This window comes from Acartia tonsa, chromosome 3 (genome assembly GCF_053477335.1).
Source record: "Acartia tonsa isolate MP-2025a chromosome 3, ASM5347733v1, whole genome shotgun sequence".
Lineage (NCBI taxonomy): Eukaryota > Metazoa > Arthropoda > Copepoda > Calanoida > Acartiidae > Acartia > Acartia tonsa.
The window spans coordinates 14,256,211-14,281,878 of NC_137262.1; the positions used below are offsets into that span (position 1 = coordinate 14,256,211).

The 25,668-nt window shown below is 34.4% G+C and overlaps 2 protein-coding genes across 8 annotated transcripts in view; one reads left to right on the forward strand and one right to left on the reverse strand.

The window, feature by feature from the left end:
• LOC145313402 (uncharacterized) overlaps window positions 1-25,668 on the reverse strand; it is a 152,686-nt gene that overhangs the window by 123,144 nt on the left and 3,874 nt on the right. The window lies entirely within an intron of this gene.
• On the forward strand, window positions 1-25,668 carry LOC145315118 (uncharacterized). Its single transcript, XM_080155159.1, has 10 exons — window positions 1-257; window positions 1,577-1,693; window positions 5,044-5,109; window positions 5,535-5,642; window positions 16,589-16,662; window positions 18,939-19,062; window positions 19,648-19,718; window positions 19,960-20,042; window positions 20,733-20,775; window positions 25,037-25,668. The coding sequence occupies exons 1-10, from the start codon at window positions 249-251 to the stop codon at window positions 25,077-25,079; spliced, it is 738 nt and encodes a 245-aa protein (XP_080011285.1). The 5' UTR covers window positions 1-248; the 3' UTR covers window positions 25,080-25,668.

The window sequence follows — 25,668 nt, forward strand, 5'->3', positions numbered from 1 at the left end:
AGATAAAATAAATGAAAATGTGGGCTGCTGGCTAGAGAGAGAGACACACACACACACACAACCATTCTTCCTTATACTTTCTGACGCACAAAATTACCCACTTACTCACAAACATTCCCACACACAAAAAACCTTCCACCCCACAACCACACACACACACACTCACACACAAATAAAAATCTAAATAAAAAGACTCAAGCACAAATAGGAATAAGAGAGACTGAAAGTGATATCAAGAGACAGCAAAAATGAAAAAGGTAATTTTGCAGTTTTTGTGTTTAGCTTTTTATTTCATATTTCTTTTGTTATTTCAGGAAATGAAATTGCTTACAAAAAGACAACTATATTGACAAATGTTTATATTAAGATAGAGTAAAAAGATATAACATTTATACAAGGAACATTAGGATTTTAGAAATAAACTTCAGACAGAAACAAAAATATTATATTTTTAATTGGAACTGTAAAGTATTTCTCTATGAAATAAATGAAGACAAACCACTAAAATTTTGCAAAAACTAAAAATGAACAGTAAAAAGTATTAAATTTTATGAAGAAGAATGAAAATGTCTAAACTGTTTCTTAATTAATCTTGTAGAAGACTAATTACAACAAATCTTTATCACTTTTTCCAGCAGGATTGATGACATTTCTGCCCAGCTAAATTCTTCACATTGACCTTCTTTCTGACTTTACTATTTTTTCTTTCAACCAACCAAGGCATTAATTATACATTTTGCCCTTTTTGCACACGTTTCAAAAATGAAAAAGGTCATTGCCTCTGCCGTCAAGGGACATTAAACAATTTTTCTAAATACTCTGAACAATGTTATATAGTCAAATGCCATTGCAAAGTCACATATTCATATTAAACTCAATTTGAATTTTATAGAATTTACTTTCTTAGCTGTCAAAGTTATTATATAAATTTTTCAAGAGTTAATTGAGTATTCATGGAGTAGGGCGACACTGAACTGTAAATTATTCTAGTTCCAAGAGTTTTATAAAAATGCTCTCTCATTCATTGGGACAAAACTATTGGGTACTATTATGTCCAAACTTTTCCATCAATAATCTATTTCTATAGAAGGGGGATAGAGCAACATATTATAGGATTTTGACATATTTTTTAAGGTTAATGAAACTAATGAGCCACACTTTGGTCCCTTAATTGTTAAAGAGATGGAAGTCTAAATTTTAAGTTTGATGAAATTAAGGAGCTACATCTTGCTTCTTTGAAAAACAGATGAAGAGATAGTAGGTTTCACACATTACCCTATAGTCTAAATTTTAGGGTTAATGGAGCAACATCTTGCTTCTCTGAAAAACAAGGAAATGTAAGCTGTCATTAATGCCATGATTATGATAATCTAAAAATTAAGGTTGATGAAACTAAGAAGCCCCATCTTTCTCCCCTAACAGATAAAGAGATAGTAGCTTTCAAACATTACCTTTTAGTAATTTAGTAATTTTATAGTTATAATTTTAGGGTTTAAGGAGCTACATTTTGCTTCTCTGAAAAACAAGGAAAGTAAGCTGTCATTAATGCCATGATTATGATAATCTAAAAATTAAGGTTGATGAAACTAAGGAGCCACATCTAGCTCCCCTAACAGATGAAGAAATGGAAGCTGTCACAGTTGTCTTCCATCAGTTTGAAACTGGACTTAGGGAGGGTACCATTTACACAAAGGTAAAATTTTAGATTTGATAATAACATTTTTTACAGTTTTGTTCATAAAAATCAAATGAAAATCAAAGTAAAACATAATATTTAGATTTTAAGGTTTTTTTGTTTAATTTCTTGAAAACAATTTACTTAATAATTTTTTTGTTTCATGGATTTATACATATAATTTTGTTGATTTAAAAGAAAGAATTATCATTTAATAATTTATTTGAAGCATAAGAGAAAGTTTGACTTAAGTAAAGGTAAATGATGCATGCTTAATACAAGTTTAGAGTTTAGAAATACTTAATAGAGTTATAGATATTCAGAAGAGTTTAGGAGAACAATAGATATAGTTTAGACATAACTATTAGAGTTATCAACAAGATATTTATCAAAGTTTTAGGTTATAGTAAAACTTGCAAAAATACAAAAACTGGCCATTTTGGTTATATATGGGATAATGGGAATTGAACTAAAAGATTTGTCTTAAAATTTTATTTTATAAAATATTTTTTTGTAAAAGAAACTTTTATAAACAAAATTGCAATAGAAGCATAATTCTTAATTCAATGTTTGGTAATACTTTTAATTTTTGTGGTCTATTCTACATGCTCACCACATGAAATGATGTAAAGAAATGAAACCTATCTAGATCTTTTAGATATAACTTTTATAGAAAAAAGAGAGTCGTGTCAATATTTGAGAAGGTATAATGATATCATATTCCCTCTTATATCCAACTTATTATTTGCTTTGTCAAACACAGAGCTATGATATCCCTATTATTATTGCTTTATCTTTAAACACTAGGTTTCATATGGAAAAGGTTTGGTATTTCTTTCAAATTTAGATAGATAGGATTTTTTAGTGATGAAACAAATAAAATTTAAATGTACTTGAGAAAAGACATCCTACTTAGGGCCTAGAGATGTATTTACTAGAATAGAACAAAAAAATAGAATAAAAATAAATTTGCTAAAATTTGTCATAGTAATTATAGAGATTAGACACATTTATTAAATAACATATGAATTTTAAAATCAGTTTTAGATTGTACGATTGGTGGCTATGTGTAAGTTTTCAAAAACATAGAATAGGAAATTTAGACTAGTATAGAATAAATCTATGTTATGTACTCATTAATCAAAAAATAAAACAAGAACCACAAAGCTCGACATCAAACTTGGACTCAAATGGTTAAAGTTTCCAAATATTTATGTGTTGAATATATTCCATCTTGAATAAAAATGACAAATGTTGCTCCATTTTGCCAACTCATTCCCATTTTATTGAAATATGACAAGAAATGGCCTGAAATGCCAAATGTTTTATTGACTGAGGACCACAGCTATAACAGCTATAGCAGAACAGTATTCTTAAAATTAATAAATTCATAGAAAACTATATATATTAGATTGGTTCGAACCTCGACCAAAACGTATAAATTAGTACTAATGTTGCAATTAATAGTCTAAACTCATTGACTTATTACTATACAAAGTTAGGACTTCAAGATAAAGGGTTATGCAATTTAATTGATTGTTATCTGTATGAATTAATATATTGATGCCTTGGAACCTAGGTCTTGTTTCAAACAACCGACTCAAGAGGTAAAAATTCATTTATTGAATATCTTCTTACCTCAAAAAAAAAAAAGATTGGTGGTGAATATATTTTCATATATAAGTATGCATAACTTCAACATTGGAAACATATCTAAAAGTTCACAAAACTTGATTTGAAAAAATCTTATAACTATTAGTAAGCAAATATATCATTCTCCTAAATACTTATCAGAAGTTTTATCCCTACCCTTTTAGCAACCATTTTTATCAGACTGGAAAACATCAACAGATTTAATAAAATAAAATTACATAGTCATGTTTACTTTATTCAGAACCAGGAAATATACATTGTAACATTATATTAAACAGATTAAATGAAATGGTGGATAAAAAGTTTAAAAAGAGGGACTAAAAAGTTACTCAGTAGTGCAGCAATAATATGCTGATTAGATTTTAATAAAAACAATAATGTGTGTGTACAGGTGATTTTCCGCCAAGGGCATAAAGCAGGATTTTTAAGAAAAGTATAAAGAAAATGAAAAATGTATTTTGCAAACAAGGGCGTTTATATTCATTTTAAAGAGAAAGCACATGAAAGGTAGCTGAGCTACTAAAAGATAGATTATAGTTTATACCTATTTAGTTTATAGTCAATATTTTCCACATTTTTTCTAGAATTAGAAAGATTTCATAGAATAAGGGTAGTCAAAATCGATAATTATTGTTTTAAAATAGGCATGTTTTAACATGTTAATAGAAATACAATTTAACAAGGATGACAACATCCATAAAAGCGAAGCACTGAAACGGTAGGACAAACGGACATTAACACTTGTATAGTATCTGAACTGAAAAATCGGAACATAAATGTATAAATGTCGAATCAAAATTGTAGGTAAATTTGTTGAAAAACTGCTTAAAAACAGGATAATGTTTATGGACATACTTAAATTTTTGGACTTGATTATAGAGTTGCTTCGCTTATAATATTGTTCCTTGTTGTCCCAGGAATCAATATACCAAAAATCAGATCAAACGGATAATTAAAACACTTGAAAATTTGTTGTTAAAAAAGTAGAAAAATCAACATGTTTAAAATGGACGTACGGACATTGTGGTAATGATTATAGAGTTGCTACGCTTTCTAAATCGTACCCAACTACTACAGGAATCATCATGCAAAGTTTGAAATCGATAGGACAATTCTAACATGCCTAAATTAACGAATAAAAGCTATCTATCTCGGACGGACGTACGGACGGACGGACGTACGGACGGACCGACCCTAATTATAGAAAAGCTTCGCTTTTAAAAAGAAATTCCTACATAAACAAGGATGACAACATCCATAAAAGCGAAGCACTGAAACGGTAGGAAAAACGGACACTAACACTTGTATAGTGTCAGAACTGAATAATCAGAATATAAATGTATAAATGTCGAAGCAAAATTGTAAGTAAAATTGTTGAAAAACTGCTTGATACAGAATATTGTTTATGGACAGACATACTTACATTTTTAGGACTTGATTATAGAGTTGCTTCGCTTATAATATTGTACTTTGTTGTCCCAGGAATCAGTATACCAAAAATCAGATCAATCGGACCGACCCTAATTATAGAAAAGCTTCGCTTTTAAAAAGAAGAAAATTATAGAACATAGAGATATTTTTTATTTCATAGAGCTAAAATAAAACCATAGATTACAATAAGAAAACAATCACAATAGAAATATATAGAATAGTTATAGAATCCTTATAGAGTAGTAGATATTTTTTTTACATTTTTATGGTTTTATTAAATTCAGGATCTACTTTCTGCCATGAAGTCTTTAGGCCTCTCACCAACAGAACAAGAAGTTGTAGACATGCAGGTTAAATTTTTTAGATGTTTGAATAGTCCTATTGGTTTTAAATTTGAGGTTGTGTTTTCTCTAATCAATAATATAAGGAACTCTTCAAAAACAAAATTTCTTTTTTTTATCTTTCAAAATACTGATGCTAGCTTCTCTATGAGTTTTCTAGCGGCTACGCCTCTTGAATCTTATTGGGCCACAGTAAGGAGAGGAGAGGGGGTGAGAAGGTTGAAGTTTACATATAATTATAGTTTTAAATATGTAAAAATTTAAAAAAATGGTTTGTTTATTTTTGTTGCTGTGAATTCTACCTTCCAGAAACCCAAAAGTATCATCGATAGAGCGGTAAGCGAGATCTTTCGGTACAGACACACCAAAAAATACGGACAAACAGATACACAGCCATATAATTTTATACATGGATTGATTGGTTTTTATTTTAGTGTGAGGTGGAGCGCAAGGGCCGGATATTTTTCCCAGATTTTTGTCGACTTTGTTTGAGAAAATTCCGAGAGTTTAATGAGGAACATTTCAGACAAGAACTATTCAAGGTATAAACAGTAATTTATATTCATGCAAAGGTTGCAAATCATTGTCTGGGGTGGTTTCCCTCAAAGTGCCTAGCCGATCACAGATTCCATCCCTACCAACCTTTTCGAAAAATAAAATATATCGAAGATGTGTAGTTTTTCGAATGTTTGTTTGTTACTTTAGGTTAGGTTACTTAGGGTACTAGGTAGCTCTGCAGTTATGGGCAACGAAGGGTTTGGTAAAGGATAAAAAAAACTAACTCTTTCATAAACTAAGAACTTGTATTATAGCTACACTATAAGTTTTTAATTGTGAATGTGAAATTTAAAGCAATTTGACTTTAACAAAGTCTAAGTAACACTTTTAAGTTAATTTTGAAAATAAGAGGATGGAAATTGATGTGTTTCATTAATATAATTAATGATCCCATTTATTTTGTGGAACAAAAGTTTTATTCTGAGAGAGAGCATTGTGTGTTATGTTATGGTCGGAGCTCACTTTGTTTACAATATTTCAAGCATTTGGGGGATATGCCTTGGCGTCACGGATAATTTTTATTTAATATAGCTAATAAGGCCGGGATAACAATCTAGCTTATCATTAAAATAAATTTTAAAAAACTATGATATTATTTAATTTAAAATTGCTTGATTGCGGTTGACGAGGTATAAAATGTTTGTTTTTTATTGTTCATGTCATAATGATAATTCTACACAAGTCAGTGAATTTTAATGCAGCCTTTGAATCAATAATCTATTGTAATTCTTTAAAATGGTCATTTTATCCTGTAAAAATAAGCATAATTTTTTATTTTGCTTACGTGTTTCATTCATAATTGTAAAATATTTGTTATTGAGAAACCTGTCCTAAATTTTACAAATCACAAATTAAATCTTGAAAAAGGATTTTTTTATTTAAAAAGCCCAGTTTTTATTCCTGGAAGCATTTTATTTTCATCTGTTGCCACCGCAAAACTTATTAAAAAGAAAACACAAACTTTTGGAATAGTAAATATGAAATTTAATATTAGTTTATTAAAAAGCTAAAATTTATGTTATTTTTTAAAGAATACAATTTAATATCGTTATAACTACTATTTGAAATATTAGTTGCTTCGGCCCAATAGGCAAAGAAACGAATACAAAGCAAAGCTTTTTATATTAAGATTATGTTCGTCCATACATCAATCCTTAACGAATACCTTTAATAGTCGATTTTGGCATGTTAGAATTGTCTGTTCGAATTTAAACTTAACATGCTGATTCTTAATACAGTTAGGTACCTTTTAGAGTGAGGGGAGAAAAAAAACTTTAAAAAATTCAGACGTCATAAAAATGAGGGATGAGGAGAGGAGGAATGGGAAAGAAAACCTCTAAAAAGAGATGGATAATCCCTCACTTTTATGACGTCACATGCTGATTTTTTGAGCGAATTTCTCCCATCACATTTTAGAAAGCAACCATTACTAGAATAAGTGATACATATTACATAACCTAAGAATATTGAAAAGCTTTAATATTTGTCTTAATTTCTCTAGCTAAGAAAAAAGGAGATATTAAAGATTGTTTCATCTTTTGCAAAGTAAAATATTGGAAACTTTGTTTGAAACTTGTCAGTTTTTTTAGAAGCTAGGCTACTCTATATACCGCCTAGGTTGTCCGTCCGTTAGTCCAACTTGGGAAATGGTGTGTTGGGATGATTTTCTTGTATTCCCTGGCAAGTTCGAACCCATTAATTCCCTTTTCCTTACACCAGAGAATGAGTGTGTTACGCGGCATTCCTAACTATCTCCGCGCTTCGCTTGTAAACAAACAAAGAGGCGCACATTTTTCCTTTGATGATTCCCATGTGAAGAGCTACGTGAATGAAAATAATGTATTGGTTTGATATACATGCGCTCTAATCCGTGGAAGATCTCAAATAAGCCTTCCTGCTTAGTTTGACATCATATGTGATTCACTGTTTTCATGGTAATAAATACACATTTGTAAACTTCGCTATGTTGGTCATTCGGAGGGCTTGGAGATAAGATTTCGAGAACGGCTAGGCAAGCGTTCCGAAACAATGAAAACAAGACAGAACAGATGCGGCTAAGAAAATATCTGTGAAGTTTTGTGAATGTGTTGGTTGTGATACCTTACCACGCATTATTATAATCGTAATCAGTACAGTTAATTATTGTGACAATCATGGGTCCTAAAAAGAATAAAGGCGCTCAACTGGGATTGCGGCTGCGCCCAGCCGTCGAGGCCCTAACCAGTGAACTAAATAAAGTGATGAAGTTGGTCAGTGAATCTTCAGAGCTTGATGTTAGACATTTCACTAAGGAGTCAATCCTTGTCCATGACAAGTTCGAGACATTCGATAGCATTATGGTCGGTTTTAGCAAGCTTGGTGTGAGAATCCAAGAGCTTGAGGAGTTTAGTGACATTTATTCTAATATAATTACTGTGCAAAAGGATTATAACGCTCTGAAAGATGCTCTAGATGCTATGGAGGAGCTTAGTGACATTCAAAGTGTTGTTGATTTAGTTGGTGATAATTTGCCTGACCATAAGGCTGAACTATATGATCGATGCTTAAAGATTGTGAAAGTTATTAAAGGGTCATACTTTCCCTTACCAGAACCAATTATAAACACTTTGTCTGCTTTGATGAAACGGCTGGCCGAGGTTAAGCTTGAACCTGTGAAGCCGCCTACAACGACGGCGGGTGCTTCGACAGCATCGCCATTTGTGTCGCCATTTGGCACACCACAGTTCGGCACCGGTTCTATATTCACGCCAGGATATATGAATCGTGTCGACGAACGCCTTCTTCCAAGCTTTGACGGCTCAGAGTCAGCCTACGTAAGTTTCAAGGACAATTTTAAAAAGCTTACCGTAGGACAGGACCCGTCATATTTACAGTTATTGTTGAGCAGTGAAAAGGTCTGCAAAAATAAAGAGTTGAGACTTCAGTTAATTCAGATTCAATCGCATGAATCTCAATGGGCTTACCTCGACGCACGTTTTAAGTCCAAAACACGTCAGATGCTCTGCCTTTTCAACCAATGGGAGAAGAAGCCTAAACCGTCGGACTCCAACCAGATTGTGACAGTCTTAGCAGAGTTTGGTGGTGCAGTTAGCCAGCTCGAGCAGCTGACTAAAGATGATGATGATGAGGAAGTCACCACAAGCCAGTGGTTGACTGTGATCCTTCTGGAGATGTTATCCAAGAAGTTGCCACGTGATTTCCAGGACAAGCTCAACCTGGCGTTGGGCTCGATGGATACCCCAAATATTCCTAAGCTGTTGAAGATTATAGAGGAACAGCGTGGCGCCATTTTGATGAGGTGTTCAATCGATGTAGACACCCCCTCCAAGAAGAAAGGTAATCCTGCGGCCGCAGCTACAGCCGTTGGTAAACCTGGGTCTCCAGCTAAGACCAAGAAGAAACAGCTTTGCCCGTCGGAAGGTTGTAACTCTGATCACCTGTTGTTTAAGTGCTCCAAGTTTAGGGATATGTCTGTTCCTGAACGCAAAGTCTTCATCAAGAAGATAGGCGCCTGTTTGCTCTGCTTACAAAAAGGGCATCGGGTGGCCGATTGTCCCAGAGCCGATAAGCTTGGCAGCTGTACCATAGACAGTTGCAACCAGCCTCATAATTCATTGTTACACGAATCTGTTGCTGGTGGACAAGTTGCGGCAGTGTATGAATCACAATTGTTTAGCAAGAACAATTTTATGCTGATGTTGCAGCAGGTCCCGGCATTGGCGGCTGACAAACGTCAAGTCACCGTCAATGCCATGTGGGACAGTGGAGCAAATTTGACGTTGATTTCTAGAAGTATTGCCAAGAAGTTAGAGTTGCCATCAACTGGTCGCACAGCTACTATTTCTCTGGCAGATGGAAAGAGCCAAGCATGTCCTACAGTCAAGATTTGTTTGGTTGACCGCAACCGGAATTCACATATTCTGGAGGCGGCGGTAGTGCCCAGCATTGGTACTGAAGAAGGGTTGCGTTCTATTGATCCTACAGCCGCCGCCGACATTTTCAACATGAAGCCTGATAATTTTTCTATGGTCGACGGCAAGATTGATGTTTTAATCGGCCATTTAACACCAGCTATGTTCCCGTGTGCAGATAAAATGGTTGGTGACTCTAGACTGTACAGAAGCTTATTTGGTACAGGCTATTTAGTTGTGTCTGCAGATGGCAGGACTGTTGCTAATCCTGTCGCCTGTAAAGCTGTGAAGTTGGAGGTCAGCAAGATGGAGTTCCTGAGTACTGAGAGTTTGGGAATACAGCCACCATCAATGTGCAGCGGTTGTAAGAACTGCCGTCATTGCGCCGCCATAGCCGCCGGGCAGTCCGCCTTGGACGTGCGTAAGCGGCAGCTGATTGAAGAAGGTCTGACATTAGATCTTGAGAACCATATTTGGACGGCCTCATATCCCTACAAGCAGCCGCCAAGTGTGTTATTTGATAATTCAGAGCAGGCCTATAAGATCTGTTTACGTGACCGGCAGAGAATGATTAAAAAGGGTGAATACAACACCTTCTGCCAAGTGTTCCAAGAAGCTGTGTCTCGTGGAGTGTATCAGAAAGCTTCGCCAGAAGACCTAGCTTATACTAAGCCCGTGTATTATTCGAGCCTAGTCTGCGCATATAAAGAGTCTATTTCCACGCCGTTGAGGATATGCGCCAATTCTAGCCTCTGCTGCAAGGGGCTAAGCCTCAATAGTATTATGATGGACGGCCCAGTTCCATTATATACTCTGATGCACAATCTTATCCGGTTCAGAAGTTATAAGTGTGCATTCGTGGCTGATATTCAGAAGTTCTACAATTCATTATTAGCTACCTATGAAGATTCTCAGCTGAAACGTGTTTTTTTCGCTGATACAGTTGATGGAGAGCCAGAGGTCTACCTCACCAAAACCATCAACTTTGGTGAGGCCTTGGCTGGCGATATGGCCGTGACCGCCCTCAGACTCACTGGTCGTATTTTTGGTGGACGTTCCAAGCAGGATGTTCAAGATGTTTATGGATCTGAGAAGATTAGAGGTTGTGACGTTGTAGCCCAGCAGGATGTGTGGAGAGATGTTCAGCAACCACTCAGTTCTGAATTTATTTTGTATCAAGATCCTCCATCGGTCAAATTGGAGACTTGTACTTACGTGGATGACTGTTTGAGCGGTCATAACAGTAAACCTGAAGCTGTCCAGCTGGTCCAAGAGCTGGAAGATATGATTGCACCTGGCAATTTCAAGTTTAAATCTGTTGTTTATTCTGGAGATGATGTCGACAGTGTAAAAGTTCTGGGCCTTGTATGGGACCCTAAACAGGATAAGATGTTCCTACCTGTCAGAGCCAACCACGGCGAGAAGATTAAGGGTAGAAAGTTACTAGAGGATCTGGACCTGGAGGACCTCTGGAGAAGTCTACCTGAGTTGATAACTAAACGTGAAGTTTGGAGAATTGTGCAACAACTTTATGACCCAATGGGTCTAGCAGCGCCATTGCTGCTTAAATCCAAGCTTTGTCTGCGCTCAGTTTGCATACATGGATGCAACTGGGATGATGTTATACCTGGAGAGTTGAGGTCGGAGCTCGTGTCCAGCCTCCAGGACCGTTCGGCACTTGGAAATGTGTCGTTCAGACGTTCGATGGTTCCTGATAAGCCGTTGGGGCTTCCAATGCTTGTTGGTTTCTGCGATGCATCTAACCAGGCCTATGCAGCCATCACCTACCTGAGATGGCCAGTTCCTGGAGGATATGATGTAGTTTTGTGTTGCGCCAAGTCACGGGTCGCACCAGTGAAGATAGAGTCTATACCAAGGTTAGAAATGCTTAGTTGTCTAATTTTGGCAAGGCTTGTGGATACTGTTGTCAGAGCCCTACCTTTCAACATTTCTGGCAAAGTATTTTTTAGTGATAGCAGCTGTGCCCTGGCTCAATTATCCAGTGACAGTGTCATGCTAAATGTTTTCAACAGTCATCGTGTTTCCGAGATACAACAGTTGACGAGCCCTGAAGATTGGAGATGGGTTCCAACCCAACACAACATCGCCGACCTGGCGACGCGTGGTTTGTGTACGATTGATGACGTACAACCTGGATCTACATACCAGGAAGGTCCAAGCTGGTTGCGCCTGGAACAGGACCAGTGGCCCGTTAAGACGGCGGGTGAGGTAAATGCATCTATTCCCGAGAGCGAGCTAAATCCCAAGATGGCGAAGCTCAAGGTAATGTTCACACAGGTGGTGGACAATGATTTCTGGAGGTCCCTGGCAAGAAGGACCTACAGGCAGGCAAGGAGGACTGTGGCTGCAGTTCTTAAGGCTGCCAACTGCTTTAAAACGCTGCTTGTCAAGAAACGTGGCGTTGCAACAATTGAGGATGGTGTTAGCAACAATGATAGTTCTAAGTATTATGAGAACTATACTTTCACAAATACATACATGGATTCTGTTTGTGACTTGTTTTTGACTTCCTTCAACCAAGAGAAGGAGATGACCATGGACGCCGAGGGGAAATTCGACTCCCTTCAACCCTATCATCACAAGGTCCAGGTTTGTTGGCCCATAGTGGGTCATGATGGATGTTATCCTCTTAGGACATTTACAATATTAAAAATGTCCGGGAGAGGAGATGAAGCTCTTGAGGCCGCTGCTGGAGGCCCCAGGAAGATTATGAAGGACAGCCCAGGTGTTGTCTTGCTCAGCCGCCACAACAGGCTGGCGCGGCTCATCCTTCAACAGTCCCACGATGAATTGGGGCATGGAGGCCATCGTAAGACGTTGGCGCAAAGCCGCAGGTATGCATGGATCACACATGGTCGCATGGAGGCTATGAAAGTGGTCAAGAGTTGTGCTGCATGTTCCATTGAATATGCCAAGCGTTCGAGTCCCGCAATTGCTAATATTCTGCCAGATCGTGTCGAGCCCTCCGTGCCCTTCAAGGAGGTGCATATGGACCTTGCGGGGCCGATTGAAGTTACGAAGCCTGGCGTTGGCACCAGGAGTTCCAAGACCAAGTACAAAGTTTGGTTGTTGATTGTGGCCTGTAGATTTACACAGGCTGTGTTTGTTGATGTGTTGACCGATTATTCAACTGAAGCCGTGCTGGTCGGCTTGAGAAAACTTCAGGCGTTTTACAATATGCCTAGAAGGGTTACTACAGACAGAGGCACCAATATGGCTGGTGCCAAACGAATTATGGATGAACTTTTGAAGGATACCAGGATGCATTTTGAATGGCATCTTGTGCCCACCGCAGCACACTCGTTCGTGGGTACTGTGGAGAGGCAGGTTGGGCTGGTCAAGCGTGTGTTGAACAAGAAGTTGGCTGGTGCTACTGTAACCTTCAATGATTTATTGGTGTTGTGTGCTGAGACTGCAAGAGTCTTGAATTCTAAGCCATTGACCTATGCCACCCAAGGAGATGACGTCAATTGCTGGAGAATAATTTCACCTGCTGATCTGTTAGGCGGCAGGACCAACGATGCAATCTGCACCTTCGAGACAGGTTGTAAAGAGCCCATCACCAGGAGGCTGGAGAACTTGGAGGAGTTGACCCGTCAGTTCCATCAGGTGTACAAGGAGCAGCTCATGCCTGAGCTACTCAAGTCCGTCAAGTGGCGCAGCAACAAGGTGCTGCTCGAGCCGGGAGACGTGGTGCTGATCGACGATAGCACAAATTTGATGAAGAAGTTCAGATTGGGGCGTGTGGAAGAAGTGCGCCCAGGTGGGAGGACCGTGGTTTGCAAGCTCAAATTATCAGATGACGCAGCCGCCACGAGTAACGAGACTTCCGCAAGACGTCTGCTCAAGATCAATCTACCCAAAGTTTAGTATAAGTATCGTTCTTGTTTAACTTTGAATTTTATTTTTACGGTAGATTTATCAGATATTTTTTTCGAAAGACAAAAAACGCAAATTTTGACGCAATTTCGTTTAAACTTTCAAATCGACGCAAGATTTTTTTCATTTGAAATGCAAACTTAAGTTATTTATACGTTTACGCAAGTTTTTTCAATGATTTAAGTCTTTCCGGGACCAGGGATTTTTTTCGCGGAAATTTTCCTAGGTACCTACGCAAATACGAACATTTTTATACTTGTTTGATTGAAATTCGATATGATAAAGAGTAACACAATGAGATTTTTTACATCATACAAATATTTCTTTAAGATTTATTATAATCACATAGATAATTTAATATTACATATATATTAAAATTATTTCTATTTACCTTTTAACCGATGTACCTAAAGAAAAATGCAGATTTTTTTCGTCTTGAATTAAGTAGATTCTTTGAGTTCGAAGATTTAAGCTTAATAAGACCGCTCTATAGTGTATCTTAGCTCTGTGACCTCGGCCAGACATACTACAGAACGGCAAAACTAAAGCATAAGATAATTTTATTTCGATTGCCTTGATTGATGATTTTAAAGTTTATTGAATTATTCATGATTCTTTTAATTTTTGATTTGATTTAAACATCACTAATCATGTTTATTTTCAGTTGATGGAGCCCTGCGCCAGAAATCCTGTCGGAAATTATGCAGTATCAAAAAATTGTGATGGAAAGACATAACGTCCGTCAGGATAGCTGGAACATGGCATTATTAATATTTGAAAGATTGGTTGGTTTGTATCTTGAGGGGTTCATTCTGACTGAGGCCCCAAATTGCCTTAATTTTGACTGTATGAATATGTACAAGTTGCTTTCTTCTTAAAACAGAGAGAAATTGCAAACTCAGCATTTAGAGAAGTTCTTTTCTTATAATTGAGCTTTTGTTTTATTTTGGTAATTTAATTTGCATATTTCAATTGCAATTTTATTTTACGCAATTTTGATTCACGAAGATTTAAAATTATGAAATTTTGATTTTCCGATGTTTGATGATTTTTTTCTTACAGTCATATTTTGTTTAGATTTAAGTATCTATTTTATTAAAACATGTTAGATTTAAGGATCTTACCTATTTTATCTAAGAATGTCTAGATGTAAGCCCGAGTATTTTTCCGCTGGAGAAAATGCTAAATTTTGAGAAGTTTTTTATGAAATTTTACTTTTCTTTTCTAGCAAAAAGATTTAGTAGAAGAAATGTCATTATTTAATCTTTCTTTCTTTTGATTTAAAAGTTTGAGTTGATTATTTAATTATTGATGCGATTTTTAATATAAAAATCATTTGCCTATTATTATGTAGGTACCTAATCAAAGTTTAGGTACTATTGATTATTAATTCATGTATTTGCAATTACATGGTCTGTAATTCTAACTTTAATTGAGATTATGAGGCCATGATATAATGAGATGTGTGAGTGGTAAATGTGCATTTCATGAATGTTGAATGCTTTTCCCATTCCTTATTCCTATCCTTATGTGGTAGTGGAGTCGGTTTGAGTTATTGTGGTGTTCGTAAGTTACCATAATTAATTTTAGGCCTGATGGCCATGCCATTTTAAACTCTTGTAATTTATGCGTTATGAGATTATGATTTTGTGGACACTGTCTGCACGCATGATGCTAAGATGAGTTATTGTGTTCGATTCCCAGTGACTAGACGGGTGTGTGTTGGAATGATTTTCTTGTATTCCCTGGCAAGTTCGAACCCATTAATTCCCTTTTCCTTACACCAGAGAATGAGTGTGTTACGCGGCATTCCTAACTATCTCCGCGCTTCGCTTGTAAACAAACAAAGAGGCGCACATTTTTCCTTTGATGATTCCCATGTGAAGAGCTACGTGAATGAAAATAATGTATTGGTTTGATATACATGCGCTCTAATCCGTGGAAGATCTCAAATAAGCCTTCCTGCTTAGTTTGACATCATATGTGATTCACTGTTTTCATGGTAATAAATACACATTTGTAAACTTCGCTATGTTGGTCATTCGGAGGGCTTGGAGATAAGATTTCGAGAACGGCTAGGCAAGCGTTCCGAAACAAATGGAGTTTTATGGGGTGTTTTTAGAGATAGAATTTAAATTAGTCTGCCTTTCTATAGTGGGGAACATTCTGTTATGGGTGTATTTTCTCAGCTGCTATAAAAGAGAGATGTCTTACAATTGAAGCTATACAAAGTGTCTCAAAAAATCAGCCATGTGACGTCATGAAAGTGAAGGATTATCCATCTTGTTTTTAGGGGTTTTTATTTCCACTTCTCCTCTCATCCCTCATTTTTATGATGTCACATGGCTGATTTTTTTAGACACTTTCTAGAGCTTCTTTACGATTGTGGTAAGATTTCTCTGACGAATGCAAATTTAATCCTTTCTTTGTTTTGTATATCCATCTAAATTGGCTATACTTATGGATGTTGTCCTCCTTGTTTTTCATCCAATACATTCCTCAACAGTAATAGATATTTTACTGCAAAGTTTTACTCCTCTTTGAATATATGATAGAATATGATATAATTAATAAAGAAAAAACGCTTACGTTTAAACGAAGTAAAGGCTACCTAGGCTCTAGGGCCTGTCAGATATTATTTACATAAAAAGTAGCTTCACTTTAGTAATAGTCTTAAGGAATAAATAAAATATCGCAAGATCGACAGACTTAGGTTTTACAATATTTTTTCTGGAAGTCTTTCCTTTATAAAAATTATTAAGGTTTTTTTTTGTCTGAAGCTTAAGATCTAATTAACTACAGAACGGATTGGGTTATTTTTTAAGACAAGATTCACATAGGTCCAGTGATGGTTTTAGGCTAATTTATTTCCAGATTTATGTCCTTGTGTGATTTTAAGATATTTTTGTCACCTCTTTCTGCCCCTGTGAATTCATAGCCCCTAGATGCAAGGGATGTACCCGCTAGTTATATACACTATACAGTGCACTGCAGTGGTGGTAGATTTATTTTTTATCGTCCTTGAATTCGTTATCTAGCAGACAGCCAAACGGTAGGTTATATTTTATGCTGAAGCTTGTTCTTGTTACTTGATAATAATTATATAAATCTAATTTCAGAATATTTGTGGAACAGAACCTCATCCGAAACGGTTTCGAGCCAAGAAGTATAAAATTTCTGAAAAGTATTTTAGGTAAATTCTAAAAGACAAACACATGGTGCCGTAAATATTTTTACGTCTGGAACGGATAGCTTTTTTCGTTAATTTAGGCATGTTAGAATTGTCCTTTCGATTTCAAACTTTGCATGGTTATTCCCTTAGTAGTTAGGTACGATTTAGAAAGCGTAGCAACTCTATAATGATTACCAGAATGTCCAATTTAAACATGTTATTTTTTTTTACTTTTTTAACAACAAATTTTTATTTGATTTAATTATACGATTGATCTAATTTTTGGTATATTGATTCCTGGGACAACAAAGTATAATGTTATAAGCGAAGCAACTCTAAAATCAAGTCCTAAAAATGTAAGTATGTCCGTAAGCATTATTCTGTATCAAGCAGTTTTTCAGCAAATGTTTATCTTACCGTTTCAGTGCTTCGCTTTTATGGATGTTGTCATCCTTGTTAGAATCACATTCCAACCACCATAGAAATCACTTTTCCGCGAAAAGGACAGACAAACATACGGACATTTGAATTATAGCAATTTTTTATAAGAAAGGAAAAGAAAGAAACTTATGATAAAGCCATAATAATTGATAATTTGTATGAAAGGCATAATCAGGATCATAAATAAATAAACAAAGGTCCAACTAATTATAGAGGGGGAATATTAACTTTATTATCATACAGACAAGCACAGAAGTTAGGATGAAAAAAAAATTAAGAAAAAGAGAGTACAAAACCAAATGTAGTAAGGGTTTTTGTCAGAGGCTCAAGATAACCACTGGATCTATTGGGTTCTCTATTTTAGTAAAGATTTACAAAGGTCCTGTGTAGGTTTTGAGTTATTTCATTTTCAGATATTGGTATGGTTTTAAGCTATTTTTCAGTCTAAATCTGCCCCTTCGAATACACTCCCCTAGATGCTAGGGGAGTAGCCGCTAGTAATGAAGAATTTAAATAGATAGAGGAAAATTAAGAGTTTTTTTGTACAAATCTTCAAAAGTAAAGCCGGAAAACCCCAATCCTTCATTAAACACTTTGCAAAAATCAAACTGTTGTAAAAATTGGTAAACAACGATCCTAACAAAAAGGATAGAGAAAAAAAACCCAAAAAGATTACGTCTATTAGTAGCGAACCTTATAAAAATCATAAGCAAAATATAGTTCGATAAAGAAAGAGGAAGCAATAAAGAAAAGAAAGAGACAAAATTAGTATTAAAAGAAGGATAACAAAATTCATAACAGCGAAGCTCTAAACTAAAAAGGAAGGACAAACGAACATTAAGAACTGAATAAGCAGATTGTATATTTATAATATAAATACAAAATTGTAAGTAAATTTGTTGCAAAAGTATTCAAACTTGGGACAAACTTACATTTTTAGGACTTGACTATAGAAATGCTTTGCTCATAACATTGTACTTTGTTGTTTTAGGAATCAGTATTCCAAAACAATTATAGAGTTGCTATGCTTTCTAAATCGTACCTAACTATTACAGGTATCGCCATGCAAAGTTTGAAAAATAGGACAATTATAACATGCCTATTTTAACGAAAAAAGCTATCCGTTCCAGACGGACCGACCCTAATTACAGAGAAGCTTTGCTTTTAAAAAGAGAAATATAAGAATAAGAACAATAATAAAGAGTACAAACAAAATTAAGGAAGAGAAATAAAGAATAAAAAAAGAGAAAGCGCTGAAAATAGAGAGAAAGAAAAAGAGAAAGAGACTGTTGTTTATAATACAAATAAAGTTTGATTGTTTTTCTAATTAGGTTGGTCTATTGATTTATTTTATTAAGGTCAATCTAGACATTCATTTTGTCACAAAATATTATCCCTTTGTAGCTTTATACTTTTGCCTTCGCCTCTAACTTTCTGGTAATCTAAAGCATAGCTGAAAAACAACAGTATGAAGAAAAAGTCACAATAAATTTTAAGCTCATAATGTTGTAGTTAGATGAATAATAATAATGGTTGAATAGAAAAAATAAGTTTTGTTATATGTTTTTTTTTAAATTTTAAAAAATCTGTCATAAAGTTTTCCAAAATATATTAACATACGGACAGAACCTAGTTAAATAGAAGCTATACTATTACTACATATAAACAAAAAAAATTCTTTAAGACCTGCAGCGTTTACTTATGAAAATGGCAAAGAACATGCAATCATTGAAAAATATTTTTTTTTGGGGTGGCTGCGTTTACGAAGGAAAATAGCGTAAAACCACCACAGAAGAAGAACCATTAAGATAAGGATTATCTTCAAAAAAGTAAAGTACAACCCTATCTTTTTTTAGTCGAGTTGATTTTGAGTACATGATGTCCCGTCTTCCCGTGTATGTGTCTGAACAAGATATCGAGGAAATGTTCACAGTTGCTGACAGAGACAAAGATGGAAAAATTTCTTACCAAGAATTTCTGGTAGGTCAGACTACCAATAACATGACATATATTTTTTTTGGGGGGGGGGGAATAAGTCCCTCTAATTAAAGCTATCCGTTACGGACAGACAGGCAGACGGATGCAAAGATAGATCCTAATTATAGAAAAATTCGCCTTTGAAGAAGAAAATAAAATAAAAAGAATTTGGGTGGCTTATCTTTTCTAGGGGCGATTTCCCCAAAAATAATTATAAACTTAGCAAAAGAACCATATGGGTTCATCGGTTAGTCAGATCCTTCGAAACACACATAAACACAGACATCCTGTTACTTTATTAAAAGTACTAGTGGCTTCGCCCCTAGCCTCTAGGGGCTTTGCCCCAAGAGGTATAATTACATCTTCTATTACTTACCCAGCAGAACGGATCACAAATTTTCGCACCTACCCAGCAGGAAAACATTTTGCGATTAAATTCGCAAAATTCGTAAAATTCGTAAATTTTGTAAAATTCGTAAATTTCGTAAAATTCGTAAAATTCGTAAAATTTATAAAATTCGTAAAATTTATAAAAAAAAAAGACGGACAGACATCGTTCTACTTTGTATTATAGATATCCTTTTTCAGACAATGATCACCCCCCGACCTGCCGACCCTGGTACAAATGCAAACAATATCAAGCTCAATATGACAATCAGGTACATACAGACGTATCTTATTCGTAGAGTAGCATCTCTACAATTTATTAACTAACATATTATCTCGTCGTCGGGAGAGTGATGGGTTCGAATCTCGACGAAACCGCGTTGTATCTACAGCTGCTATAACAGATGCGAAACATCAATAAAAAGAATAAGGAAATGCCTTTTTAGACATTTTTAAAAACTTTTAAATTTTAACACAGCGAAGTTTATCTTTAATTAATAATGTATGTTTCAGTGGCCATGCGAAACCAGTTACAAGTGACGGCTTGAAGTTGGACACAGAGCTTATCATCACTGACCATCTAGAAAATAATACAGGTAAATCTTAATGGAAATTGGACAACTAAAAAAAGAATAGGACGAAATATGCCTAAAAGATTTGAAACTAAAAAGGACACTGCAATAGAATGTTCTCAAATAGCGATGTACCAAAAGTGAGTCGGTAAGGAAAGATGATACTTATAGAGATGCTATGCAATTAAAATGAAGCTAAATAGACTTACAGTGACTTATATTTTGCTCACAAGTAGAATTATTTACTCATTTTGTTTTGCTAAAATTGTATGCATTATAAAAATTTTATTTAGTAACTTTATTTCCAGTATGGTTCGAAACCGATAAATATCCGTTGGATTAGAAACGGTTTTAGCTCAGTCATACTGAAAAACCATGTATTAAAGACAATTTTCCACGAATAGCAAAAAAAATATCATAGATTCAATACCAGAGCTGGATCTTTTAATCATTTTAGTGGTGAGCCAGATCGGGTTGAGCCGAATTTTAGCCAATCACAGCGAGGCATTTCATAAAATGCTGTGCTCTCATTGGTGGAAAGTTGGCTCACCCTGATCTGGCTCACCACTAAAAAGATTTAAAGATCCAGCTCAGTTTTAAAATCTTGGTCCTTTGAGTCCTCAGGGCTAACAAAGCTGGATTTTTTACAATTCTTCATTTTAATATCCACGGAAAGCTGTCTGTTATACGATTAGATAAATAACTTTTATTTAGACAATGCTGCCAAACTGAATATCGACGCTGACAATGATGAAAAGTAAGGTTTTATAAAGTTTTACTTTACAGGTTAGGTTAGGTCAAAATGAGCCATGCAGGTTAGGGTTAAAATAATGCTGTAAGCAAAGGTGTATTTTGATTAAGACTTGTTGAAAAAGTATATTTTATATTACCACATAAAAAGCACAAAATACTTAAAATGATATATGAGCCATAATTTATATAAAATTCAATGGTTCCATTCTATCCCCATCTCCCCCCCCCCCTCCCCTCCTATTTCTTTTAACCTATAATCCCAGTAAGATTGAGTGGGGCAATTTTAGTAAATTATGCCCATATTTCTTAATCCAATTGCTCTGGCTTATAAAGGGATAACATTATTTTATACAATAGGTATAGTATATAGATATTAGCGGGGACCAAATTAGTCTTTTTTATAGTAGAGTATCTACTCTGTAAATGTTTAATCGTTTGGTGTACTCTTTTCCTTCCTATTAGTAGGAAAGCTAGTTTAAATTTTTCAATGTCTATAGAAATGTGATTTTCTCGGATGCTATTAAAGTTAGAAAGCAGAAATTAATAGTGAAGATGCACATGGCCTTTTAGTTTTTTTGATTCATCAATTCATTTCTTTCTATGAGAAAATTGTGGTTTTCTCGGCTGCTGTTTAAAGTAGATATCTAGGGAAGATTTCCATAGTCGTTAGATTAAATTGACCGTACGTTTGTCCGTTAATCAGGCTTTGCTAAAATGAAAATTTATGAGAGAAAAGCGATTTCTCAGCTGTTATATAGAATGATTGGCAGCTACTTTGTCGTTCCATGTTCCATGATAAATAAAATATTATTTTGCGTATAGGTAAGAATGATTAAACTTGAGTAGAGAAGATTATCTTAACATTTTGAGTAAAAAAGATTATTTTAAAATTTTGAGTAAAAAAGATTATTTTAAAATTTTGAGACAGGTTAATAAATGTATATAGTTATACATAAGCCTGCAGTATGTAAAGATATGAGAGAGAGAACAGTTTTAAAACTTATTTCAAGAATTTTAATTATGTTCGTGTTTTTGGAGGTATTTAAAGGGTTTACAAAATGAAAATTTATCGAGAAATAGGGCAATATGTGACATTCTTCCTCAAAATGATAACCTTGTAGATAGAAAGGGTTATTGGTCAATTAAATGGCATTATAATTTTCTGTGACAAAAAAGATGGGTGTAGTCACTTTCGTGGCATCGCCTCTTAAGGGGCGTTTCTTATTATTTTCACATTAGTTTTTATAGGTTATTTTAGGTTAGGATAGGTTAACTTGGGTTAGAGGTGATTGCCCCGCAGGGGCTAGAAATAGGAGGGAAAACTAATGTTAAAAAACGTCTAAACGCCCCTTAGAGGAAAAAGTAATGATAACAAGATTAAGCCCAGACTAAAATTTAAAGAAAAAAAAATAAAAGTTTTTGAAAAATTATTTTAAATATTTTTAAAAACTGTAACGAGGAAGGTTAAGATAAATGAAGGCTCCAAGTTATGATCAACTAGTTTTTATAAAGATAAGAAACTAACTACAAAAAGCACTCAGACAATAAACTTTATATTTATTATAAAAGTATTTTATACACATTCATTCATTTCAAGTTGCTCAGTAAAACTGGAAGAATTTTATTGACATGTTTTGTAGACTTTTGGGAGTATGGTGGTTCCCTCCTCCAAAAGTGTTAAAAATCTTCTCAGGACATATGAGAATCTACATTGTAAAAGAAAATAATATCAGTTTAGCGACTAGCAAGATACTTCGGTTCACACAGACAGACACACACAGATATCCTGTAACTTTTATATAAGGATTCTAATGATAAGTTAAGTAATTGTAATTTGTTTATTTTCTTGTCATAACCACCATAACTTTTTCTATGGGTAGACAAAATATCTTCTTCATTTATTATTATAAGTGCAGCTTCTCTATAAAAGTGCTCTGTATATACGGTTAGTGGGTAATTTCAAACAAAATACTAGTTCTAGCACTGATAACCTGTCCCCCCCCCCCCCCACGTATTAAATAAATTAGAAATGAGAGGGGGTTATTTTTTGTTGTTTACTTTAGATCTGGTTAGGTTAGGTTATATTGGATTCTTGACACCAGAGCACAGAAAAAAAAATTATCCTCCTCTCACTTATTTAATACTAAACTTTCTTGAAAATTGTAAGACGATTTGATTATCCATATACGAGATCTTATCGGACATACAGACAGACACCCTTTTCAAAAATAAAATATTGTTAACCTACAGTACTAATATCTTCACTCATGGATATTATAGTTACTGTTGGTTTTTACTTGAACAAATTACCAAGGGCAAATACAACAAGTTTATATTTTGTGTATTTAGTGCGGTTACGTTCAAGGACAAGGGATAAGTCACCATGAGATAAAATTTTTTTTCTCTTAATTTTCTACAAGTCTAAAAACGGGATGCATTTAGATATTGTATTATAAATGATGGCATATTAACATGCAGTTTAATCAAGTTTGATGCGGTAAAATTATTGACTCATTATTTTATTGCAAACAAAATTATAACAACAGACCAACTCAGTTAGAACTTGCAGAGGAGCTTCGCTAAATGATAATAATAACAATTTCCCTCAAAGTGCGTTGTCAAGCACTAAACGAAACCCCCCTCTTATTTGCATAATGAATTAAAAATAAGGGGAGGGGATGGTTATTCATTTTTAAAAGCGAAGCTTTTCTATAATAAGGGTCGGTCCGTCCGTAACGGATAGCTTTTTCCGTTGTTTTAGGCATGTTAGAATTGTCCTATCTTTTTCAAATTTTGCATGGTGATTCCTTTAGTAGTTGATTTTTTTTACTCTTTTAACAACTAATTTTTATGTGATCTAATCATCGGATTGATCTGATTTTTGGTTTATTGATTCCTGGGACAACAAAGTATAATGTAATAAGCGAAGCAACTCTAAAATCAAGTCCTAAAAATGTAAGTGAGTCCATAAAAATTATCCTGTATCAAGCAGTTTTTCAACAAATTTACTTTGCTTTGACTCTTATAAATTTATACTATGATTATTAAGTTCTTACACTATACAAGTGTTAATGTCCGTTTATCCTACCGTTTCAGTGCTTCGCTTTTATGGAAGTTGTCATCCTCGTTTAGTTAAGACACTGCCAAGGTTAGGCCTAGGAAAAAACTGCCTTCCACTTTATCTTATTAGAAATTAAATCAATGATTTATTCAAAAATAAGGGGTGGGATTTTATTGCTTTGTAAGCAATTTAAAGGAAAAAACACCAAATTATCGACAACACTTTACAATGCGGTCTTCTTAAAGCATAAGAAAAGGAAAACTTTTATGCTGTAATTAAGAAATTATTGATAATTACTAGGTTCTGTGTTACAAGGTATAATTTGGCACATACAATGTTTTACACTTTATTCCAAGTCTATGGAGGTAAAACGAACAAAATTATATTCAATTGAACTATTGCAGCATCGTGTTATTTATTAAAAATAAGTAGCTCATAAATTTTAAACAATTTACACAGCGATCTACCTTTAATAAAAGCCAAGAAAAATATTTTTTTTAAAAAGAAGCTTGATGTCCTCCATAGCATTACAGATAAACCGGCGGGTCAAGAAAGTCATCAATTGAATTCTTATGGATAAAAATTACTAAGCCTTGTATTTCTAATAACAGCCGAGTAAATCAAATTTCCCTTATAGCATTACAGACTGACGGACAAAGTTAATTGTGTACTGAATGCTCATTAGTATGGGATTCTTCACAAAAAAATTCAGCTGGTATCTGAAATATCAGACGGTTGATTTATATTTTCTCATATCATTACGGATTGACAGTCGGAAGGACAAACTGACAGACGGACACAGTAGGCTATAGAGTAGCTTCGCAACTAATAACAGGAATATAGCAGAAGAGAAGTAATCAGGAATCTAAAAGGATGGCCTATAAATAGATGTACATCCCCAATGATGATATACAAAATTACACCTTCTGAAGATTACAATTAGTAGTTGAAACGTTTGGACACTCAACTTAATGAACGAACCCACATAAATTCATTGAAAGTCCCCAAACTTGGGTAACGAATAAGAAAAAGTTATTTTAAAACTTTGCCCAATGTCCCCTTCCACCCTGGGAAAAATACTAAAAGGATTTGAAAAAAAATAACTTGAAAATATAATTGGGAAGGCTTACATTGACCCTATTTCATCTCCTGACAAAACCCTGTACACGCCACTGCTTCCTGAGTTAATATTTTTTCTTTTCAGACTCGTAGAACCTCTGTTGGCGACCACAAAAGCTTCCGAGTAGTCTCCGAGGAGAAACAAATCTGTCTATACAATCCATGTAATTGTTGTACATGTGTACAACGTTCATTATGTAGTAGCTGCGCTACTAAAAATTTGTATGTATTTAGATAATTAGAAATAAAAAGCCAAACTAAAAATATGTAAATAAGTAAATGTAATAAAATAAGTATGATAAGAAATGGAAATTCATAGTATGTAATTTTTCACAATGTTTGAATATGAAAACTTTTTAGGAAATTAAAAATTCTTTTTACCTTATAAACAGTGAATGTTAAACATGTTTTATCAAATGGTTGTAATTTATTAATTTTATTTTTTTTCATTCAAAATAAATAAAAAATTTAACTTAATCCAAAATTAAATGTAACAAAAATAGTACCTAAACCAATTTTTGATAAAGAAAATTGATTCAAAATTTAAATTATCTAAAGCCATTTGAAGATAAAAATCGATGTAACTTTATTATTTGATAACTTGGTTTTTATTTTATTTTAATTTCTAAATTATTATGTCAAATATTTGTAAAAATGAATGCACAATTATAAAATTTTTTCAGCTGTTTTTCTTAAATAAACATATTTGCTTCGAAA

Coding starts and splice junctions, on each gene's coding strand:
- LOC145315118 (XM_080155159.1), top strand. Junction 16,663..18,938: donor ATTTCTGAAAAGTATTTTAG/GTAAATTCTAAA, acceptor ATCTTTTTTTAG/TCGAGTTGATTTTGAGTACA. Junction 19,063..19,647: donor TTTCTTACCAAGAATTTCTG/GTAGGTCAGACT, acceptor ATCCTTTTTCAG/ACAATGATCACCCCCCGACC.